The following is a 23,656-nucleotide window of genomic DNA, read 5'->3' on the forward strand; positions in this document are numbered from 1 at the left end:
ACATTTTCCTATCACGTTAATTAGTACAGTTGTGGTTTTAAGTTCACAGATCCAATCTGACCTCTTTTAGCAACAGCCCACAGAGGCCACCCAGCCAGCAAAACCCTATACTCGTCATATGTTTTCATTTGATGAAGCTTTATAAATTATACACCTTCTATGGCTTTAGATTCATAGATCTTTTCATTAACCACTGAACATTTCTTCAAAACCACTTTCTAGAGCATTTAGAAGAAAATAATCTGGAAAAAAGGTAACAGCTCTAAATGACTGTGTATGGAATTACTCACATGGGTGCTAATTAATCTAGTCTAAAACTGGGATGTGACAGCTCAGAAGACTATTATAAAATATAGAACCATTTCTACTTGTACATCATTAGGTCAAACACAGTCCAGGTGATGCGTGTCTGAAAGCTGATAGCAGCTGGGGCTGCTTGGTGGCCTGTGTGAAATGCACCAATTGTCTCGATCCAGTTCCAAAGTCACACACGTCATCATCACAAAAAAATGCTCCAGGAGCTGGCACAAATTGACACCCTTGTCGGCAGCCTCAGCGGTGGTGCCAAAGGCTGAAGAGGGTTTGTGATTGCTCTGTTCTTTCGCTCACAGACATTGTCGTTTCTGATAATGCTGACATCTCAACACATCCACAGCCCAACACCCTTCAAAAACCCTTCCTCCTCGCATCCTGCCAGGCAGTGTCACTACTTTGGGCGGCAAAAACAGTAAATTACCCAAATACCTTAGCTGGCACACATAGACTGTTTCTAGAGATACACTGTAATTAAGTTCAAATCTCATTACTTTTCTAAACAAATGTAAGCTCAAGCAGTAATGCAGTGCATAATGAACAACAATACATCATTAAAACACAGGACTGCTGCGTTATAGTTCAGAGATAGTAAATGGTTTGATAGCATTTCATGTCCAATTTTGTTTTAAATAACAGCTGTCTGTGCTTCTCCGTGTCCCTGCAGGAGGAAAAATCAAAGCTAATGCAGAAAAAAATACTACCCCCCTCCTCCTTTCCAAAAGGAATTCTTCAGCTATTCAGTCAATTCAAATCTAAAAATAACTGGAAAAAAAAAAAAATACGTGGAAAGAAAAAAGAATGCCTTCCTAATTGCATATTAATTGCTAAACCCAATTGTAACTTTCTTTTGCACTAGCAAGTAACATCATTTGTGCCATTATAAGGCGCTCGAGAATCCTGCCAACAGAGAATGTGCATGTCAAATAATTGATTCAACCTGCCACTTCCCACAGGGTCAATAAGGAGCAGCTGGACTTGAAATCCCTACCTAAAAACAACAGCTGCAACACACAAGATAGACCCAGAGCAGAGGTACAGCCTTTGTTTCCTCTCTCTTGATCCAAAGCACTTAGTTAAATGCCCAGGCAATAGAGCAGAATATAAAGAGACAAGTTCACCACTCACGCAGGGGGCAGAACAGGGATGACTGAAAGGGAAAAATTGCAAAGGGAAAGAAGGTACAAATGAGAGGAGAGCAAGACGTACTGAACCTGCCAGATCCCTGTATCAGGAGTTCATTTTTACTCTATGCAACTGCTCTAGATATGTAGGACATCCAAAATCAACTTTTTCCACCAGCAAGCTTCAGAAAACCCAGCAGCTAACGCTGCACTTTCAAGGTCTATTGCAGCTTTCCCTTTCAACTAGGCTATCTGGGAACTAAGAAACCGGATCAAATAGCTTCTCAGCACTTCACTCCTAAAGTTCCCACAATACTCTAAGTAAAAGACAGTGTCAGCCTACCTTGCTCCTGCTTACTCCCAGTCCTGACCAAAGGGAAAAAAGCATACGCGCTCTTCATGGCTATCCACGACTCAACTTCTGCCCTCTTTTGCCAGACCTTAGCTCATCGGACCACAGCAGGATCCCTTTTTCCCCCACATACAAATCATAGAAGGTGACCACAAATTGCCAATAGAGACAGGTTACTGACCATTTATGTGGAAATCCCAGTTCACTGAGCAATCTGGCATTGAAGCAATATTTATACTTGTTATTATCTGCCTGTAAAGAGTTCTTTATTCTCTTAATAGCCCCTGAAAAATCTTACAGTTACTTATTTCCCTCTCAGCTTCTGCTATTTGGAGGCATCATACAAGCTAGATTTATTTTTGTAATACCGTGGCTATAAATTGCATGTGATGGGATTGTCCCTCAAACGCATCTCTGTCTCAAAGTGAGCCTTGCAGAATCTGAAACACCATGCTCACAACAACACGAGCACTAGTAAATATACAACTATATTTTCTGTAAATAGTTGTACTTTCAACATGGGAGCAAATTCAGTCTTTTCATCTACCTCCTGTAACAAACACTAACACTGCCATCATTAAAGATACTAATGCCTGCCCTTCCTCGTTAGCAACTGTGATGCAAAAATTCTTTCACTGCAAAAATTCTCTTTCTGCTAAAATTTAGGAGACCTTTGAGGGCTAGTGTTAGTCTACAGAAGCTTACCCTCTGCATTTACACTCAGAGCTTTGAATTACAAGTATCTTTGATCATCTGCAATATTGCAGTTTCTTATACACGCAACTCCACCTTGCTAATAGGAACTTCAGTATCAACTGCACGCCAGGCACTTTCCAAATTCTCATGAAGACTCAGACCCCATCCTGAGGAGCATACATGCATAAGCAACCTGTAGTTATAATTATATTTTATTCTTATATGATATGCCCCATAAAAATCACACTGGAAAAAAAAATGCCTAGGGTATTCTACAAATATGAGTATGCATATTAATTAGATATTGCACTTATGCTATATAAAGCTGTGTCAATGTTCATATAATCCAACAAAAACCAAGGGCAGTTGTGCCTCGACTGTCTGAAGGGAAATATATTTGCTTTGTAAATATTAATGAACTTAATATGGTGTCTGTAGGGAGAGATTTTAAGAGGCAACACAGAGCAGTGAGGCAACAGAGTCACAGTGAAAGTCAGTAGGACTAAAGCACGTAATTTCTGTTGTGCCTTTTGAAATATTTCCCCATCATGAGGTTATCATCATACAGATCGTATATTATTAGTATGCAGTCCCAAAGGAAGATGTTTGTTTAAATGTCCACAGGGAAGAGGTTATCATCTGACAGGTATCAAGATTAAATTCAGGGGAGTCAAAATGAGATGTGATAAGTTTCTTTCATATTAGGGCAAGGTTTGCACATTCACTTCAAAACAGTAAGCAACAGTGCAAGTTCAAAGACTTTTTCAACTGATGGAAGAGACATTTGACACACAGTCTTGCAAAACAAGGTGAAAGTAAAAAGAATTAATGAAATTAATATAATATACTGTATTTTAGCAATAAAACAATAGTTATACATTAACACCTCAACTAAAGGATAAGACTATGAATAAGCAAATAGAAGCTAAGGCTTTTTAACCTTTTGGCTTACAAAACCCAAAGGGACTTTAAGTGAAAGCTGACATTTCCAGCAGGAAAGGCTGAAAGTCACATATAAAATCCTTTCCCCCAACCTGAGAACATGTAGCTGGATTGAGGCTTAAATACACAGTCCCTTGTCGGTGTGTGGAAAAGCCGGATGGAAGAAGCCAGAAAAGAATGCAGAACCTGAAAAATCCCTTCCTTGCACCTCATCAAATCCAGGACCTTTGGAGATGGCTCATGAAAGACCCTAATTTCTTGCAAGGGGGAGAAATCAGAAAGACATCTATCCCCCTGGATTTATTGCCCATTGATCATGTGGATGAACACGTAGCAGCTGGTTCTTAGGATTTTATTTCAGACTGGAGTACTAAAGAGTACGGCAACATATTAGCATGTGGTATTTTTAGTCTAATAGCAAAGACAAGACAAATACGGCTCAGAAAAGTTCGATACTCCTGGTTCAGAAAAGCATCCCAAATTCAGTTCCGGTAATATTAAAATGCACTCCTGAATCAGGATGCAGGCAGACAGAAAAGCAGAGAGGCATGGGCAACTCCAACCAGGTTATTTACAAGGCATAAATCCGTGCTCTGTGCCATGGTGACTTTCATTTCAACTGTAAAATTATACTGCTTTTAAACCTACTTAATTCTGCTTTAACCCTCAGCCAGTATTTATCTTCTTAACCACTGACTGTTTTCCAGTTATTTTACTAGTCCCAAAGTACATTCATCCTTTTTTTTAATGTGAAAAAAAGAATATAAGACTTCAATAAATGAATCCAATTTAGATTTAGCAGCTGTAAACAGCCTAGACTAGTAAAATTAACCTTCACTCTGTTATCTCATGAGAGATCAGGTTAGAAGCAAGGTGAGAACCTGAGCAAGTCCTTTTGTAGCCTTTGTTCAAAAACTCTTCTCAGGAAGCACTGTTTATTCCTACTGAAGTAAAGAATTTCACAGCTCACCTAATTTATTCGCCATTTTTTCATTAATCCCAAATAAATGAAAGAATCACATAATCTGTCCTGAAGTCTAAGTAGGAAGGCAATACACACCCTTAAACTGTGCTCACATTTGAATTTAAGCAAGTAGTTCTGTATTAATTATCAGGTATTTTATCTTGGAAGCCTGCCAGTCATTCCCATGTTTCTACAGGTTCTTATTGTCAATGCTCCCCACATCCACAGCGCTCTTCTCATCTGTTCTGTCATTTCATATATAATAGACAGACCCATTTTTCACCTTCCCAGGAATACAGTATGATACAGAACCTATGAAGTATGTGGCCAATATCATCTAACCTATTAAATGTCAGAATCATATATCTCAAACTATATGTCAAGATGCTGTAGTCTAGCAGCAATAAACTCATTTTGTTCCTCATAGGGAATGCACTCTGGCTATAAGAATCCACGTGGGTTTCCTTCTGTATAGATTTGATTCTGACCTCCTGTTGATGACTAACATGCTCGGAGATGATGGCAGGAGTTGGCCAGATAAAATCTCAGCTGGGAAGACAGAATAAAACTTAACAAAATACTTCCTTTATAGTTAGCTAGCTTGTTCCAGTTTGGTCCCTTCTAGGGTGATCCAATGCTTGCTCCAGTATGAGACTCGCCTAATGTATTTTTATATTTTATCATTATTGCACCCTCACATGCCATGCAGGACATTCTGCTTTGGGGAAAATTGTAGGCAACAGAACTGAATTTAAATCGAACAGAAGCAGCAGCTTTCCAGAAGCAAAACAGCTACGTGAGTTTATTGGAAACAGAACACCAAAAAGCAGACATCGTACGCTCTGCAGGATGCCAGGAAAGTGCCAGCAAAACAAAGCATGTGCTCTTGGCTCGTATGGAAGGGCCGCTGCCCATGCCAGCAGAGTGGCTTCACTTAGCACTGCATTGTGCGCTGTGGCTGTGCTGCCTGCCCAGCCGTCAGATGGTAGCCGTCTGCCCTGACCGCACGTGCTTCCAGCACATGCTGGGCTGCACAGCTAAAACACCTCCAGGGCACTCGGAGAGGCCCAGGTCACACGGACAGACGTTTCTCCTCTGCAAACACCGATGAACATGTCACCTGAGAGTCAGTTCAGAGAACTGAAAACCCTGAAGCCAAAGGAAACCCTCAAATCAAAAGATGTCCTCTGAAGGCTGCGGCTGTGGAGCAGGAGGCTGGGCACTGGGCTCCCTGCCCCGAGGCTGAGCCAAAGGGACCCTTCCCCTGGTTTCTGCCAGCACCCCGATAAGGCCTGGGTGGCTGACTGGCATCAGGGACAGACTTCAGCCGGCCACCTGGTTTATCTTCTGCTGGCGACTGCCTGGCCATACACATCCTCGGCAAACAGCTTCCACTGCGAGTCTCCCAAAACTCTGTCTTCATGATGGGAGCCTCCTTGCAAACCTCCACAGGGCAAAAGGCAAACCTTTGCCTACCTCTCCTTCCTCCTACCCCTTTTCTCAGCCAAATTCCTGCTGAGATCCAGCTGTAATCCACAGATACAGTTCAGGTGGACATGAAAGTATAGCAAAACATAAATCACAACAGATTTATTAATATGAAGAGCTCAGAAGCAAAACAGATTGTAACAGCAATTTCTCTATTACTCATGAAGTATTTTATCCACCCAGTATCTCACTAGAACTACATAGATTGCTATTCCTCATTTATTTGTCTATTTATTCCTATGTACTCATGGGGTGAGGAACACAAGCCAATTTAAAGAAAAGAGTCTCCAGAATGGTAGCAACAATAACTGAATCTTCCCAAAATGAAGGCTGGACCTCTTCTGCATTGGGCTGATTTGACAAGCCAGCTGAGTTTATTGGGATTTCTGGCTGAAAGCCAGTACTGAAATAAAGGGATGTTATCATGATTTTTTTGGTCTATTTATTTTTTAAGGCCTTTTCACACAGCTCACTACAGTACCCAGGCCTCTCCAAATGTACGGAAGTCGGGGGGGGAGGGGGGGGCGGATATCAAAGAAACAAGACAGAAATCTCAACTCTGAACTAGCAACAATTTTGTTAATTTAGCTACACGTTGTAGAATTTGAGCTATTCAGGTTCCTGTTATCATAACTGCCATTAAATTGTAAGAATAAAAAGAATAAATGCTTTGACAAATTTCAATTATTAGATAGTTAACTACTGTAAACACAAAAGAACCCATGCAGAGACCTGTCTTGTATTAGTGACACTCATTAGCTGTAATGGAGTTAGAGGAGTCATCATTTATGCAGTACACTAACTGTATATAAACCTTTACAAAGATGTATTCATTGAAAACATCTACTCTATGCACAGAAGAGGACTTCCTCTATCCTCAAAAAATTTTAGAGGGAAGGGGTGACAGGAAGCAATGCTTCCAACTCCCCCCCAATGTTTACTTGGGTCACAAATGAGTAACTCAGAAACCAAACACATGGGACATTGGTCACACGGGACATTCACAGCAATCACAAGCTCTAACATTTCTTTCCAAGAGGGATGCCTTCCTGCCTTTCTCTCAATAGCTGTATCAAAAATAACAAAAGCTTTTTAAGTTTAATAAATAAAGTATCGTGTGTAATGAATATGGGCTTTGTCTGCTCTGCTTTATCAGCCTTCTACCTGAATAGCAGTCTGAAGAACATATAAGAAAGCATCGCTGCCTTGGCAGCTTACTTATCATTTCAGAAAATGACTTGTCTGTTGGGATGATAGTTAGGCTTGGGCTTTGGGGACAGCCCTGAATCTCTTTGAGCCCAGTGAGAGAGCAGCTACACAGAGCAAGTAAATCATTTTAATTTTGTACAAGTTGAAAAGCATTTTTTCCTCGACTTCAGCTAGATGACAGTGGCATGATGGCTGATTTTCATTTCAATCAGAGCAGCATATGATTACCACCTAATTGGAATGTAGAAATAGAAAGGAGATCATTTTTTAACCTACCCAAGAGAACAGTGCTGGGGGAGGGGAGGAGATTATGTTAATCAAATGATCCTGGCATATAAGAGCTACCAAAATAGCCGCCTGAATTTTTATCGGCACCCTTACTGTCCTTGAGGATCTGTCAGCGGCTCCAACTGAAACCTGTATTTTTCAGAGCTTTATTTCTGAGTAATAAATATACTTTAAAATAAATACATGTCACTGCAGGCCCAAACTTGTAAAAGAGATCACCTTAGGCATAAATACATATCTTTTTTTCAAAATTACGCATAGTTTTGTTAACAACTGTAAAACTGTAAGCACGAAAACTACCCAAGCAAAACCAAAAGTAATACTATCTTAGGGGGAGTTGTTTGCATTAGATAATTTTTTGTAAAAATATTTCTGTAATTAAATATTGTCAGCTAGCTACTCCACTCCTTTTTGGAAACTTAGCTGCTCTGCCTAGGGGAATATAACTGAGGTTACATTAAAGGAAACTGCATCAGACAACATTTTCGAAGACACAGTGTCTCCATCAGCATCCTTCTGTAGAGATAAAGACAAGACCTCATCTCAAGATGCCACTTTGTTTAATTGCCTCTGAAGAATGAAGAGCCAAAATTAGGTTGCTGAGACCACCAAAGGGAGGGGGGAAGAGCAATTTAAAAAAAAAATTAATGATGAAATGATCTTTCAGGCAAGCAGTCTGCAGAAATAGCGAAAATGGGTTGCCCTGATGTCTTCATGGGCTCAGGAAGTTAATGCAACTTTTTGTTAGCTGCCTGACCCAATTTTGAAGGGAGACATGAGAAACATTCCTGCCCTGCTGTCTTACACCTCCCAGGTATATGTCTACATAGCATAACACTGCACAGCGTAGATACTGCCAGATTAATGCGGTACCCAAATGGATACCATGGGGTGCCATGCTTACCTGCAGAGAGCTGCACACAACACAAAGTTGTGATCATGTTAGTTTACCCCAAAAATAAAGCTCTAGTGCCTTTAAAAGCTCACTGAGGCACACTTGCACTACCCTGCCTTGTGCAACAGAGAACAGTGGCAACTCCCTTTGCTCTGTCCTCCCAGGCAGTGGCTGTCCAGCAGGCCATCTACCTCTCTTCAAACTAGGTACAAGTACCTAGCACCATTTTAGGTGCTTGGGATATCCTGCCTGGCACAAAGTATCCCTCTAGAGGCCAATGGCTGTTCTGTGGGTCCTGTGCCATATCTGCCAGCCCAAGCAGAGGTCCTGTCCTCCCTCGGGCACCTAAGACCAGTGCTCTTTTTATTTCAGCAACAATAACTCTTTTGAGCCGAGATGCCTCAAGGAGGCTTAGGGTGGCCAACATACAGCACAGCTGGTTTAAGTCCTGCTGGACCTCTTAGCTGCATCTTACACTTCGGGAAGCTGCTCCCTCACTGCCCTACTCTGGCCCTTCCTGACCAGGAGACACCTGCTTACAATAGCATCAGGATGACGGGCTCCATGAGGACAAGGAAAATAGCATAATCCCTGAAGCTCTGCTTTCTCATCACAGATCTTCCCTTCCTTGAATTCCTACACACCCTCCCCATCCTTAAAAACTCACGCAGCTTTTATCAGCAGGATAAAGTCCCTCCAGTCACATCCACAGTCCCCGTTGCAGGGAGCATCTCCTCAGCCCTCCCTGCTCTCATACACCCACAGCTCCTGCTGGTGAGGCAAGGCCAGCCCAACCCTTCGTGCTACCAAGGCACAAGTGCATATAGGAATCGGCGCACAGGAAAGGTAATTCCGCTTTAACTATCTCAGTAGTGGAAAATATCACCATGATTTGGACAAAGCACAGTACAAAATGAAGCACAGGTGCAGGGCACCCGTGCTGTGGTGTGCCTAACTTGACAAACCAGGTGTTTCCTCCTGAAAATTTTTGTCATGAGGAGTATAGCAAGTGTGATCCTGCCCCCCCATTGAAAACAGAGTTCCACTAATTTCAACTGTACCAGGATTTTTCTCATCCTGTTTTACTGGAAACATATGAATTTTTTTTGGCAGTAGGATGATGCATAACTACTTGCTAAAACACAGGGACCTAAATATCATGTACTTCAGGCAAAATAAGAAAAAAAAATCTCACTTCAGTAGCGATTCTAATGAAAGGGAATCAGGAATGTGTTGATTTATTTTCTATCTATGTGCTTTTAATCTGCATCAGTGTGCTGGTTTGGCTGGTATAGAGTTAATTTTCTTCATAGTAGCTAGTATGGGGCTCTGTTTTGGATTTGTGCTGGAAACAGTGTTGATAGCACAGGGATGTTTTCACTCCTGCTGAGCAGTGCTGACACAGAGTCAAGGACTTTTCTGCTCCTTACCCCACCCCGCCAGCGAGGAGGCTGGGGGGGCACAAGAAGCTGGGAGGGGACACAGCCGGGACAGCTGACCCCAACTGACCAAAGGGACATTCCACACCATATGGCGTCATGCTCAGCATAGAAAGCTGGGGAAGAAGAAGGAAGGGGGGATGTTCAGAGTGATGGCGTTTGTCTTCCCAAGTAACTGTAATGCATGATGGAGCCCTGCTTTCCTGGAGATGGCTGAACACCTCCCTGCCCATGGGAAGCAGTAAATGAATTCTTTAGTTTTCTTTGCCTGCATGTGTGGCTTTTGCTTTACCTGTTGAACTGTCTTTATCTTAACCCACGAGTTTTCTCACTTTTACTCTTCTGATTCTCCCCCCCCATCCCACCGGGGGGGAGCAAGCAAGCAGCTGTGTGGTGCCTGGTTGCTGGCTGGGGTTAAACCACAACAATCAGTTATTTCAATGGAACATACATTGCAATTGCACTTTCCTGGTTGTTGTTCTACTGTGGTGCATTAAAAAATGTTGTGAGATATTGTGGAAGAGAAAGAACAATACTTTGAACTAAATGTGCTGTTAAATTAAAGTCTTTTCTTAAGCAGTGAAAAAGTCCTGAGGCTTTTCATGTCAGTGACATAAGGTAAGGCATACACTGAGCATTTTTTTATTTTTCACCCTTTTGAGAAACATAGCATGGTACTGAAGTAAAAGCAAATAACAATTTCTAACATTGCAAATATTCGAAGATACCTGACACAAAAAAAGAAACATGACCCTCTCCCCACCGCCCCCAGAAATGTAGGGGGGGTCCAGTATTTAAAGGTGTCACAATTCTTTTTGTGATACCATTATGGGAATCAGGTGGCAATATCTCAAACCTTGTCAAATTATCCCAGAAAGAAACATTCTGAACTGTTCAAAGAGCTTAATGTGCATTTTTAAATGAATCCCAGTGTATAATTTCCTAAAGGATGGGATCCAATTCTATTTTGTGCTCTGAAGAATTCTATTAAACCTTTAGAGCACTTTGTGAAATGTGAAAATGCAGTTTGCTAAAGAGATAGCCTAGGTGGTCTGCAGTAAATTAACCCAGTACTGCTGACTGTGGCCATTCTTGTGAGTTTGCTCCAAGGGATTTCTACACTTACAGTATAACACCATTTACCAGCTTCCAAACTAGATTTGCCCTTTGGCTGCCAGTCAGCAGACCTTGGTGTGAAACATGGCCAGAAATTCGTTTGACTAAGACTAGCATTTCAAGACCAGAACAGTGCTGTGTGCTACATACAACTAAGTCCAAACCATTACTTACAATACCGTTGTTTTTCCCAAGTGGACTTTATGTAGTTAAGTTTTAGGCTGCTAGACTATGATGGCTGCTGCCCTGCCTAGCTGGTGTTCCGTGTTCAGTAAATTACAACAGATCTCTCTGTTGCTTTGTAACAATTAACCTCAGAAAGGAGCTAACTCCATTTGCATGGTAATGAGACATTCATCTGAGCGATGGAGTTAAGCATGCTAATAAGTTTTCATGCAAACACCTGAGGGGTCAAGCACAACAATGGACTTGGATAAGAAAACCTTTTATTAAATGCAAATCACTTTTCTTGTAAATACTGTGACAGAGAACTTACTTTGTAGGACTCTAACACAGCTTGCAAGAATGGAGTCATTTAGGTTGTATTTCCAGGCTCTCAAGCTGAGGAATATAGCCACTGATTTATTTATATTTTGAATTAATATCAGTGTGGATAAAATCTTCATTATAGCATCAAAGGAGAGAAGTACTACAGGAAGGTAGAGAGGAGAAAACAACAATATTGCCTTATCTTTCACAAATTTGTCACAGTTTCCTGGGATGCAGGAAGGTAGATAAGACACTGCTGCTGTAGAGCACAACAAAAGACTTACAAATTTGTCAGGTTTCCATCTTATTCACCTATCTGTTTTTGCCAAGTGCATTTTTATGTAGGCAAATCTTCTTGCGAGCAGGCTATCATTTTGGTCTCTATCTTGCACTAAAACTTCTTGAATTCATTCAATCAATTCACATTCTACACTCAAAGAGTCTGAGATCTTAGTCAGGACAACCAGTACCAAACATCACCAAGGGGATAACCGGCTGCCAAACATCTTTGGGACTAAAGGAGCAGAACCTGGGCAGGATTTCTCAAAGGCAAGCCAGATTGCACAAGAAGGAACAAAGGAAAGAAGCTGACTTCAATTCACTTAACTTTGGCAAAGCCAAGTGCAGGAGGCCTCTTTTGTTCAGGAGAGGCTGTTAGCAGGACACACTGACTCATTTTGACAGCGCAGCCAGTGTCAGGGGAGTGGTTCTGGTTAGCAATAACAGGAGTGAAACATGGGCAGCCCTCTGAAAAGCTGGCCTTGTGGCAAATCGTTAGAGGTTTTGCTCCCGAACTAGAACATGTGAATTTAAATATCCAGTGGGTGTAGTGGGAGTTGCTCTATCTTTACAACAGAGGTTTACAGAAAGGACTATATCATATGATTATCTGCAGTAAGAGGAGACTATATTGTTGAGACACAGAAAGTCCCTTTCATTTCCGTTGCTGTATGATGAGCTAGTTTTGTGTGATCTATAATATTGCCACTCAAAGCCCACAATCTAATCCAAGGAAGTAAATGTAGACAATATAAAATGGGTCAGATTGACACCTGGTACAGAGCTACGTCAGTTCATTTAAACCAGATGAACTACGCTCACCTTGCTATATGCATTAAACAGCAACACAACTGTATGCTTCTCAAAGATCCCTTTCACTGTGTAAGTTGCTGCTACCTTCAACAGAACTGTTGAGCATTTTTATTTTGCTGCTGACCTATTTATGACATGTAAAACATGCTAGTATGCCATAGTCTAAAATTCAAGCCACTAGGTTGCAGAAAAACGTTACGAAGAGGGAAAGCTTTGTACAAGGAAGTACAAAGCTACGGATAACTGGACCCTCAAAACCTATCTTGCCTGAAATCTAGTACTCCATTTCCTTCGAAAATTAACAAAAGCTCTTGGGGATTAGCTCTGAATTGTCATATTCACTGATATGCAATGATTGCATCAAATGCATCTCATGTACGTCTTCAAGTGCATCAAACAGCAATGAGATCTCAACTTGGTGAGTTTGGATTCAGGGTGTTAGGAAACATTTAATAACAACTATTAGCTATACTAGTCCAAATTAAAAAAACAGCTATGATGTAAGTTCAGTAGGATAATTTTTAACAATTGTTTTGTAGTCAGGACAGCCTGGGCTCCTTTCACTGTCCAAACATAGTAAACTACAGCTACTTATTTAAAAAGAATTCAGATTAAATTGGAGAGCAAGACAGGAGGTTTAGAGCTAGGCAGCCAAGAAGGCCAAGAATTAGAAGGGAATTTGTTACAGAGAGTTAGAAAGGAGGAATCATGCATATTCAGTGTTCATAGTTTACACTAATCTGTGTGGACCATAAATACAGTGGCATTTTGCAAACACAGGTCAAAATACATAAAAATTATTATAACTCAGATAAGAGCCATGAACATATATGACAAACACTGTCACTTCAATCGCTATCTGCTATGAAGCTCAAGCCTTCTTCCAAAACAGACCTGGAGCTTTCTGGCGACGAGGGGAGGAACTCACTTGAGGGAGTCTATGGAGAGAACCAGAAAAATGTGGAAGCGACACACTAACTAAAAGAAAGAGGGAAAAGTGACATGCAGGGCACAGGAGAGTTTCCAGGCCAGAAGCAGAAAAAGGAGAAAAAAAGGGAAGACAAAGTGTATTGAACGTGAAAATTGTCTTATAGCTGACAAGCAATGGCTGAACCACAGAGCAAAATACTTCAGAAAAGTTTTCATTGGGAAAGCTTCTACACTTTTGATAGGCAGTCTACCAAATGAAGTCAGGTTTCTTGTAATACCACTAAGAGAAAAGTAATTAAGGGGTGTATATATAATACATACTCAGCTTTTGAGGGAGAAAAGCTTACTTCTGGAGCCAAAAAAGATTTTTAGCCTATTTTTTAAACTATGCAGTAAAAATGTAACTAAGAGAAATTACAAGATGGCAAAGCAGCACAAACATAGAGGTTACACTTAAGGGTTAAAGTTACATATTAACAGACTAGATTCCCCAAAATACAAGCCTAGAGCTAGGCTGATGACACTTAGGCACCTATAGCGTTAACGAAGGCTGTCCATCCAAAACTCCTGCTTCACTGCTCAGATCTCTAAGTCACAGGAAGCTACCAAGCGTTCAGTGCTACAAAGAACCAGTGTCCAAACATATAGGCACTCTTTAGTGTACCTTCAGGTTTGAAAACCTCAACTTACCATTCAAATCTCACCACAGTATTTCCTTTCAATTCAAAGCCAGTAAAAAACAAACCAAACCACATAAAACTGCTAAATTCACATCCTCACGTATCAGATTCTCATGACAAAAAGGCCCCCTGAATATATTGCTAGAGGAAAAATACTACTTTGTCCCTGTACCCAGTGCTTCTCCACTGGATGCTTTGTTAAATATTTTCAGACAAAACTACTGAACAACTCTAGCTGTCTGAAATCTGCTGGTTGTCATCATGAGGAAACAGGCATATCTTCAGTTTAAGACATTATGATTATTTTATTTGTTCTGTCACTTCTTTGTTGCATTTCTCCAATTCAACATGAGGAACTATCAGCCTGCTAAGAACTCAAACCAGAGAAAGACAAAAACTAGAAAGGGGAGATATGGAGATCCTTCTGTTGAAAGCATTTTTTTGTCTTGTAAAAATAATCACCACCATGTTGTCACTGGAAGACAACTAGTCCTGTTAAAAATTCACAGTTCTATCACATATTTAGTGAGTGTTCCAGGGAAAACTAACTGTAAGCAAACAAAAAATTAATGAAAATAGAAAAGGCTATCATACAGCTCTTTACTGTAAAGTGACCCCTGGAACACCACTGACCTTTGGTGGCTGTTTCCGCTGACAACTGCTATATACATTTCCTTTACAAGAATCTTCTCATTATTATATGAAAACTCTGACGCTCAGAAACAGCTTAGAAAGAGAATAGTGTTTTACTTTGCCAGGAAAGATTACAATGCAGAGGAAACGCACAGCATGGTTTCAAACAAAGGTATTTCCCTTCAACTCCAGTGTAGCTTTTAAACATAACAATCTTCCCCAGCAATATTGTCCTGACCTGATTTCATTGGTCTTAAGACTAAATAATAAATAATAAAAAGACTTTGAGGCTCAAGCCCATGTTTACTCTTTTCACAGTTTTGGAGTCAAAGACCATAATCTTAAACAGAAATTTGGGAAATTCATATTTTATTCCATACCTCATTGTGATTCTTGCTTAACCATTCCTTAATAGTGTTAAGGGCAATGACAGCAGCAGGCTCATTTGGAAAACCTAAAGACAGAAGAAATGAGAGATAAATAAAAGGCACACATTTTTCTACACATATAAGAAAACAAAAATCTGGATTTCCCTCCCCTCCCCCCAGTTTTTGGACTATTTTGGGATTACAGTTGGTCAACTCCCTTCTCCATAGATTTGTCGAAAGGTTTTAGGTAACATCAATTACTTTTTTTTCCCAGATAAACACATTTAAAAGAGGGCCAATAGTTTTATTGGATTTTTTTTTTTTTTTTAAACTCTAGTTAAGAAAGCTCCACAGCTCAAGAGAAGTAGAAACAATAGAGAGCTATATATGTGTCATACTAGGCAGGCAACAATATAACACATATATCAAAGTAACAAATACTAGGCTTACATTTCATGGCATGCAAGAAAAATTCAGATGTTTCTTAAGGCATAAGGGCTTTCTTAAGGCTTTCTTTCTTTAATCCATCTGTCAGCAAAACTATAGAACACTATGACCCCAAAGCCATAGGCCTTATAAGGCTAGAAATGTTTGAGTTGGAAATCTCTTAATTTATGACCTAAAACATAACGAACAACTTTGGAAATTAAGGGATTCATGAAGCATAAGCGTATGAATTTAAGGCCTCATGTTGCATGATATACTAGCAATAGTAACTCCTCCCAGCACTAAACAATATCAGAAATCTTTCCAGGGATACAGCCTTTTTGCTTTGATGGTCTCTATCTATCAAATCTAAAGATGCTTTCATTACTTAGGCAGCCTTAATTTAATTTTCGTTTAAATTCCTAACTTCAGGGCAGAAAATCATTTTTGTGAGGATTTAAAAATAAAAACCCATAAGCTGTATGAATAACTCTCAGTAGGTTAGATTAATAGAACAGTCTTTGAAGAAGTGGAGCTGCAGGCACAGTGTACCAAGCAAGCAACGGGGCTAGACAGAAACAATCATGAAATTTGGCACACAGCTGTGTACATACAGCTTTTTTTTTTTTTTTTTACATCATACATCACCCCTCGCACCATAAACTGAAATGTAGACACTGCAAAAATTAGATGTGTCCAGCTTTTTGACCTGGCACATTATCCTCCAAACTCGTATCTTCCGTAATCCTTTTTCAGAACTTGTGCACTGCTAGATTTTTAGAGAGAGAGAGAGAGAGAGAGAGAACAAAATCCCTCCACCCTCTTTGAGTCACATCCCCAAAACTTTACTCCCTGTAACTGGACTCTACAAGGATTTTGTCCAGCAGCACGTGTACTGTTTCAAAGCGATAGATGACAACTACGCAGCAAGAGTAGCAAGTAAAATAGTCAATGTTTGAGTAATACAGACATTTAGCATGTGCTTCCTTTGCGCACATTTCTCAATAAAGCATATTTTCAAATTTTTTGAATTTTTTTTTTTCCAGGTCCAAGATGGAAAATTAGCTAAGATCCTACAAGTGTTACTGTGGATACTTCCACTGCCGCTGGGAAAATATATTCTTATGACATTTAATAATGCTGCTGATATCATCAAGGCATATGTCTTATGACACAAACTAATGAACGCTAACAAAACCCAAAGCAGGGACTTCCAAACAGCCTCATTTTCATCATATAAAATAACAAGACCTCTAAGCAGACCGTCTGCTTAAATTAGTAATACGCTATCTAACAAACCAGGACTTTGTAACAGAAATTCTGTACCCTGAAGTGTGGTAGATCTGCCTGGACATACAATGAACACCATGCAGAGGGGAAAAAAAAAAAAAAGAAAGAAGTGTATTTCAGACAACTGATATACCATTGTTTATGCACTGAATGGTTTATTTTCAGAACAATTCTCCCTCCAGCAAGATTCACTTTTCAGGCTTGTTTTTCACTCCCTTGCAGCAGGGAATTTGCCCAGAACTGTGATAAAGCACTGGCGATTTTATAGAATCTCTCCATAAATTGTACATTATTTAGAAAACTGCTGCCATACTAACTAATCTTAAATAGAAGCTTATCTAGAAAACTGGTGTTCAATTACTCCTAAGTAACCACAATATGAAGGAAACAGTTCAGCAACCAAAATAAAAAGCCTTGAATTCTGTGTACGATTTCAGAAAATATCTTGAAATCCATAGAAGTCTTATGACCAGTTACCAAAAAAAAAGTCTAATTAGTATTTTACACACATTTCTGGTAATTTTAATGAAAGGAATAGCTTATTGACTTTATGCAGAAGCAGGATGGAATTTAGCCTCCTGTTCTATACCCTGCACCAGCACAAAAGGCCCTGTGTCTCTGATTCTTGAACAGAAAACCATTTTGTTTTCTATGACTGGGTTAAAGGGAGATAAAGTGAGATGGGATCTTTTTAAACACGTTTTTGCGTTGTTTTTATCTCTAAGCTACATTTGTCTGCCATAACATTTCTGGTCTGCTCCCATACACTCACCCATCCCCCTTCCCCACCTTCCTTTCAGCGAAAAAGCAATCTCAGTGAGCACGTGGGAATCAAATTACTTGAGAGAAATGAGCTCAAGGAGCCTCACAGTTAACCGACTGCTGGAGCAGCAGCTCAGGCAATTCTGGCTAAAGGCTCAATTTCACAAAAGATAAAACAGGTAAAGTAATAAGAGTGACACTGGCCCATGTTACTGCAGTGAGCGCTCCTCCAGAATACTGAAAAGGACAAGGGCACAAAAAGGCAAAGAAGCATTAGCCGTGAGGTACAGGCAACCAGTGCCTCTCTAGGACTTCACTAGGTTTATTTGGCTAGAGAAAAAGGGAGGGTTGGCAGGCTGTATGTCACGGGTAGACATGGGATGAAGCGTGTACCTACCCACACAGGCCTCTAACTTGGGTTGGGCTTCCTATGTCTGCCAATGGCAAAGCTGACATTTTGGCAACAAATCCCGCTGTGCCACATGAACAGTGCAGGCTTTGGTTCCTGAAGAGCTGCTTCAGCAAGTGGGAATTTTACTGCAGCCCTCTGCATTTTGCAGTGCCTGCTAATCACATCTCACCATCTATTACCAGAATCTAGTCCCAACCCTTGAAGAGTACAGCAAATCCTAGAAGTGAGCAGCCACCATCTCTTGTGTCCCTCTCAGTTCAGGAGCCTTCCTTTACAGTACAATTTTATTCATTACAGCTGAAGCCACAGTGGGTGTAAGCCTGATAAGTCAGTAGGAATGAGGGTGTGCACAAAGTCCTGCATGGTTTGAAAGACATGGTGGGTGAAGGAAAGATCCCATGTGCATGCACGGCCAGGGCTGAGCTTTGCTCTGCTCGTTCAACACTACCAACTCTGGAAAGTATGTCAGTTGACCATCTCCACGTGCCTGCCCCTCCAGCCATATGGGAAAAGGCTGTAACGCAGCGGTGTCTCCAGAAACACTTGTTACTCCAAAGTCTTTGTAATTTGCTTGGAAACTGTTATGAAAGCTTTCACATCTTTGCCCAGTTGCTTCACAGCTAAAATGTCACCCTAGACAGGACAGCTGCCTTTGTATACATGTTTAGAAAAGTGACTGCCAGCTTTAACACTGACTTGGGTACCAGCATCAGTCAAGCCACAGCTGAACTTAGAAACTTCCTCTCCTCCTCTTTGCGTGTTGCTGATAGATGTCTGTACTACTACATTCACTCCCGAAGGTGAATGACTACGCCTTCATACTCCCTGCTACAAAAACCCCATCCTACTACCATCACATAAAATATACCTCATCTGAACTCTACTGCTTTTGGTATGTCCTTGCACAGATATTACCCACGGTGACAGCCTATAAAAGGTTTTACAGGTCTTCAAACTTATGAGCTTCTGCACCTCTTTCCAGGACTTTACCACCTATTCCTGGAACTTGTAACACTGACCTGAGAAATGGCTGCTGAAACATGCTGTACACTGTGCAAGTTCTCGCAGTCATCATGGCCATAATTTTCCAGGGAAGGCATGATAAGATCTGGCAGAATTATTTTGAAATATCTGATATTAAATAAATGTGCTGTTTTAGAGGAGGAGAGCGTAGCGGAGAATTGAGAAAGATAGTAACTGTAGAGATACACATTGAAGTTCCCCTTACATTCTGTATTTATTCCCTGGAAAGCAACTGGTAAGAACATAAGTCCCCCTGTTTCATCAACGTACAGAAAATATGCAATGAATTCCCTGTTGTTAGACACTCTAGCGTAAATGCTCAGCCTTTTGTGCTTAGGGGATTTAGCAGAGAAACATTCACACTATTGTGAGTGTCTGTTACTGTATACCTAATTTGTCCGTGCAGTATCCAAAAAGTGTATAAGTTCGTCAATGAATAACAGTGCAACAAGGATTTTGTGAGATAAAATGAATAGAAATCTATTTAAGGGACTCCCAAATTGTATGGAGATGCTGGTAGCTTTATCTCTGTCTTTCACTGTGCTCAATCCCGTGCTGCATCTTATTAAAAATGTCTAACTTACAATCAGGTAATGCCACCTCCCCATGAAAAGCCCATTAACAAACATAAGTACTAAATAATCAACCTTTAATATGATATAGCTGAAGATGATGATAACAGATGATATCAGTTAGGTTGTAATACTAACAAGCAAATGTCAATCCAAAAAAATCACTTCAGTAGCTGCAGGGGTAAGTGTTATAATTTGTCCGTTTAACTGAGATGCCTAATATTTTCCATAAATCATCTCATCCTGGTAAAAAAAGATCTGCATCTTTTTTGTTAGCACAGCCTAAGTGCTAGACAGGTTTTTATCCATTTAAAATATGCTCCCATCTCTCTGGTTTCCGAAAGGCTCATCACAATCTTAATATTCTTATTTGCAGGTTTAATGGTTTCATTTTGAAGCAAATCATGAAAAGAATGAAATGCACATCAACACAAATACTCATTATATGTTTCGCATACTTTCTCAGAAAAATATCTACACTGGCATGTTTGTGCATATATCAAGATGCGATAGTTCACAGACTGTTCCCATGTTCTAAAATCAAACCCGAGTCCCATTGTTTGATCAACATGACTGTCAAAATGTAATAACTTCCATTTATTTAGTTTATATATTTGTCAATGATGTTTAATAATATATAAAGGATGCTCTTCAAATAGTAGCTCAACAGTCACATTTTGACACTGTGGAAGTGTACCGAAAGCCGCCTCTGCAGTCAGTATGACAGGGTATTTCCACCATGCATCAAGTATTTACTATGTCAGAATCATCAGCACCAGATGGTGTGGAAAATAAAGACTTTTCGCAGTTTTTTGTTTTGTTTTTAAAAAAAAAGAAAGAAAAAAGGCACTAAGCATTTATTCCATAGATGTCCTGAAACGCAGTATTATTATCGGGGCTAAAAATGCTTTCTGAATCACAACAGACATGGGAATAACTGAGCTTCATTATGGTCATGTCGGTTAAGGCTAGCTATTGACAACACACCAATCATAACACTTCAGCCTTCTCACTTTATGACAACAAAAGGCAACAAACAAGATGCACAGCCCAGCATGCCTGAGGTGGGGTTACTCAGTACATTCACTTGTCCTTCATTTGTGAAACTAGCAGTATAATCTTGCAACCGATCCCATATAATCATCTTGTCAAAGATATATTTTAGTAGTCAGAATGAAATCACTTGTGCTAGGTTGATTCCCATTACCATGGCAAATCTGGCCTGTTTAGAAGCAGAGATGGTAGTATTCTACCAACAAGCTTAGGTTGTTGTTATTTTTGAGCTTTTTTCTACCACACCCCCTCCCCCCACCTTTAATATAACCATGATCATGTGGTGATTGGATAAACAAGCTGACAAGTTGCTAGCTTGATCATTTTTGTGGACACTCATAACCTGGAAAGGAAGTGCCCTCATTTGGATCAGCTGCATTGAAAACTAAAGAGAAGAGTCATGAATCTTCTGCTAAATAACCTACCTTGCCTTATTGAACTCATTCAGCCAGAGAAAACCTTATTTGCTGTCCACTCAAAAGGTAACTCTCAGAAAGACAGTGAAATTAAGTACTGTGAAAAGCCAGTCACCTTTCTGTTACCCCAGTTACCTCAAGAAACAAACCTGCACATATTCACTGTATCCCTTACAGACTATCCTAATTAATTTGCATGCATATAAAATGTCAAAGGAAAATGAGAAATTTTCAAAATGCATAAAGCTAAACATTCTTCTGAAGAAATCATATGTTTCAATTCCTCTCAAGCAAGGAACATGCCTTTTCATTTTCCGTGAGTGAAAAAATTCAGCAGCAACAGGAAAATACATACAGTTCCTGAAGAATGATTGACAATTGCATTCAATCACTGACATGATAAAGAGGCAGCTGGTAGAAGATGGTTAATAAAGAAACCCAAAATAAGCATCTAGCAACTAATGCAAGAAACAGAATGTCTCTGCTATGATGCAGTGACACAAAGCAGGTAGAGTATCGAAATGACAGAGAGACCTTCTTCAACGACAGAAGTGCATCGGGTAACTTGGTGATCCCTTGTTAAGTCAACCAGAGTCAATGCTGGCACCAGGGCACATTATAAACCTCATGCAAGTCAGCAAAACGAAGACAAGTTGCAGGCTGAGATGCACTGTCTCTCTTGATGACAGGGCTGGCTCAGCCTTGGCTTATCAGGAAAGATGCCCAGTGTGTGCTCATTGCTGTGCTGACTGACACTGGTCTCTTGTCCCATCAGCACGGCAATCCCCCTTCATCATCTACAACTCAGATGCTTTTTCTGTACGAGTTGCAAATCTGGACTCAGCTTATGGCTGCAGTCAAAGAGAGGTCAGTTACAAGAAGGTGGCTAAGATGCAAGAAAAACCATGCCATTGCTGTTTCTCTGAAACACACGATATCATACCATGCTTCGCTTCACACTCTACTACACTGATACAAATATCACTGAGGAAAATACCTGCCATATAATTGTCCTAAAAGTGTCAGCTGAATATAGGCATATACTATAATTATTTAGGTCATGTGAGCAGATAGAGGCTTGCACTAACAAGGTCTTCGGATTCCACTAAAGAAAAAACTAGATTTTACGTTTACCAAGCTGTTTGATATTTGTTAGCATTGGGAGAAAAAAAAGAAAAAAAAGTTTTACTGAAAATGCATTTACATGTGGGCTGCTGAAGAGGAATAGAGCTTCCCTATGAGTACCTTACCGCAGGAGGAGGTGGTATACCGGGATTCTGCAGGAGAGCTGCATATTTGCAAGAATTTCACTTTTCTGCAGCAGTCAGTAGATTTTTATTAGAAGTCAAGATTTCGGCTTCATTTTTTTCCCAGCATTTATAGGGAGTATGCTTGCAGGGGGACCACATCATGGATAAATGGGTTCTCTAACAGTCTTGTAAAAAAAAATATAGCAAGCAATACTCAGAGACTCTCTGGGAAGCAAACTGCTTCAGAGCTGTGCTGTTTACTGTGCTACGTGATGGAGCTTTTCTCTCTGTCAGGGTATTTCTAATGCCCATGTGGAACATCAAGGCTTCAAGCTGAGCATAACAGGGGAAACAGCAGAAAGATACTGAAAGGGAAAAGATCTCACTACTCTGGCAATTAGCATTCTCATACGGTAAGAGAAAGTATATACAATGCAAATGCAAGTGAGAGATATACTTACACAAGTAGTTTCGCAATTATAAAATCTACCTATGAGAGTGTATATGCGACATTTGCGTAAATTACACAACCGTTTAGACACATGTATGCAGCTGTTCATGAGCTCAAGTACATCATTCTTCTTACAACACGCTATACACCATATCCTGAACTGCTATTCCAGAAAGAAGCGTTGTACAGAGAAACGTTAATTGAAAGAGGTTTCAAAGCGTACATTGAGCTCTTTAATGCAGAGTATTTAACCTTCTTCTTACCCATATATAGCAAGTTGTTTTTTTAGGGTGGCAACATAATACAGCAAGAGTAATTTGAAACAAAGTGTAAAGCACTAGTCAACTGTGAAATCTCCCATCATACACTGAATTGAACAGCAATGGGATATTGGCTTCATTGTAGTTACAATTCCAACAAGGTTAAACATTTATTCTACCCACTGATTTAAATAAAAACGCCTTGCTGTTCTCTACTGAAGCAATGTGTAGGGAGTCAATCCTTGCCTTCCTGAAGTGCCTTGCTAATGCTGCAAGAGATAAAAAACAAAACGCCCCACACCCCCACACTCTGAATTCCACCTGAAACCAGTATTTTTTCTAAAAAACATGGGCCAATGCAGTGATGCCTAACCTTTACTGACACTATCTCAGGCCCTCCTTGACATGCAGTGCCCCTAAGCACTGAGAGAAGCCTAAGCATCCAGAGATCTCCTGTTCAGCAATAAAGTAATGATCCTGGACCTCACAAAGCTCGGTTCCCTATGGAAATGCATCTTGCAATTGATTGCAAACTCTAATTGAAGGCTCGCCTGAAGTTGAGATATTCTCGACATGCCTCTCCTTGCTGGAGTCCCTGATGTCTACTAATGCATCTGCCACTACAGGCTGGGCAGGGGGAGAAATTGCTATGAGAGGCTCTTTCTTCTCCTTGCTGACAGGATCTTTGTGCAGACAGCGGGAGCCAGGAAAGTGCACTGAAGCA

At 40.4% G+C, this 23,656-nt stretch overlaps 1 protein-coding gene across 5 annotated transcripts in view; it reads right to left on the minus strand.

Annotated features, from left to right (window-relative positions):
- The window catches only part of MACROD2 (mono-ADP ribosylhydrolase 2), an 897,148-nt gene that overhangs the window by 250,563 nt on the left and 622,929 nt on the right, over window positions 1-23,656 (minus strand). For all 5 annotated transcript variants that reach the window (XM_072857426.1, XM_072857427.1, XM_072857424.1 and 2 more), the window contains one exon: window positions 15,030-15,103. In XM_072857426.1, coding sequence (XP_072713527.1) covers window positions 15,030-15,103 — 74 coding nt within the window. The remainder of the gene's footprint in view (window positions 1-15,029; window positions 15,104-23,656) is intronic.

The sequence above is a fragment of the Ciconia boyciana genome, chromosome 3 (assembly GCF_034638445.1).
Source record: "Ciconia boyciana chromosome 3, ASM3463844v1, whole genome shotgun sequence".
Taxonomy (NCBI): Eukaryota; Metazoa; Chordata; class Aves; order Ciconiiformes; family Ciconiidae; genus Ciconia; species Ciconia boyciana.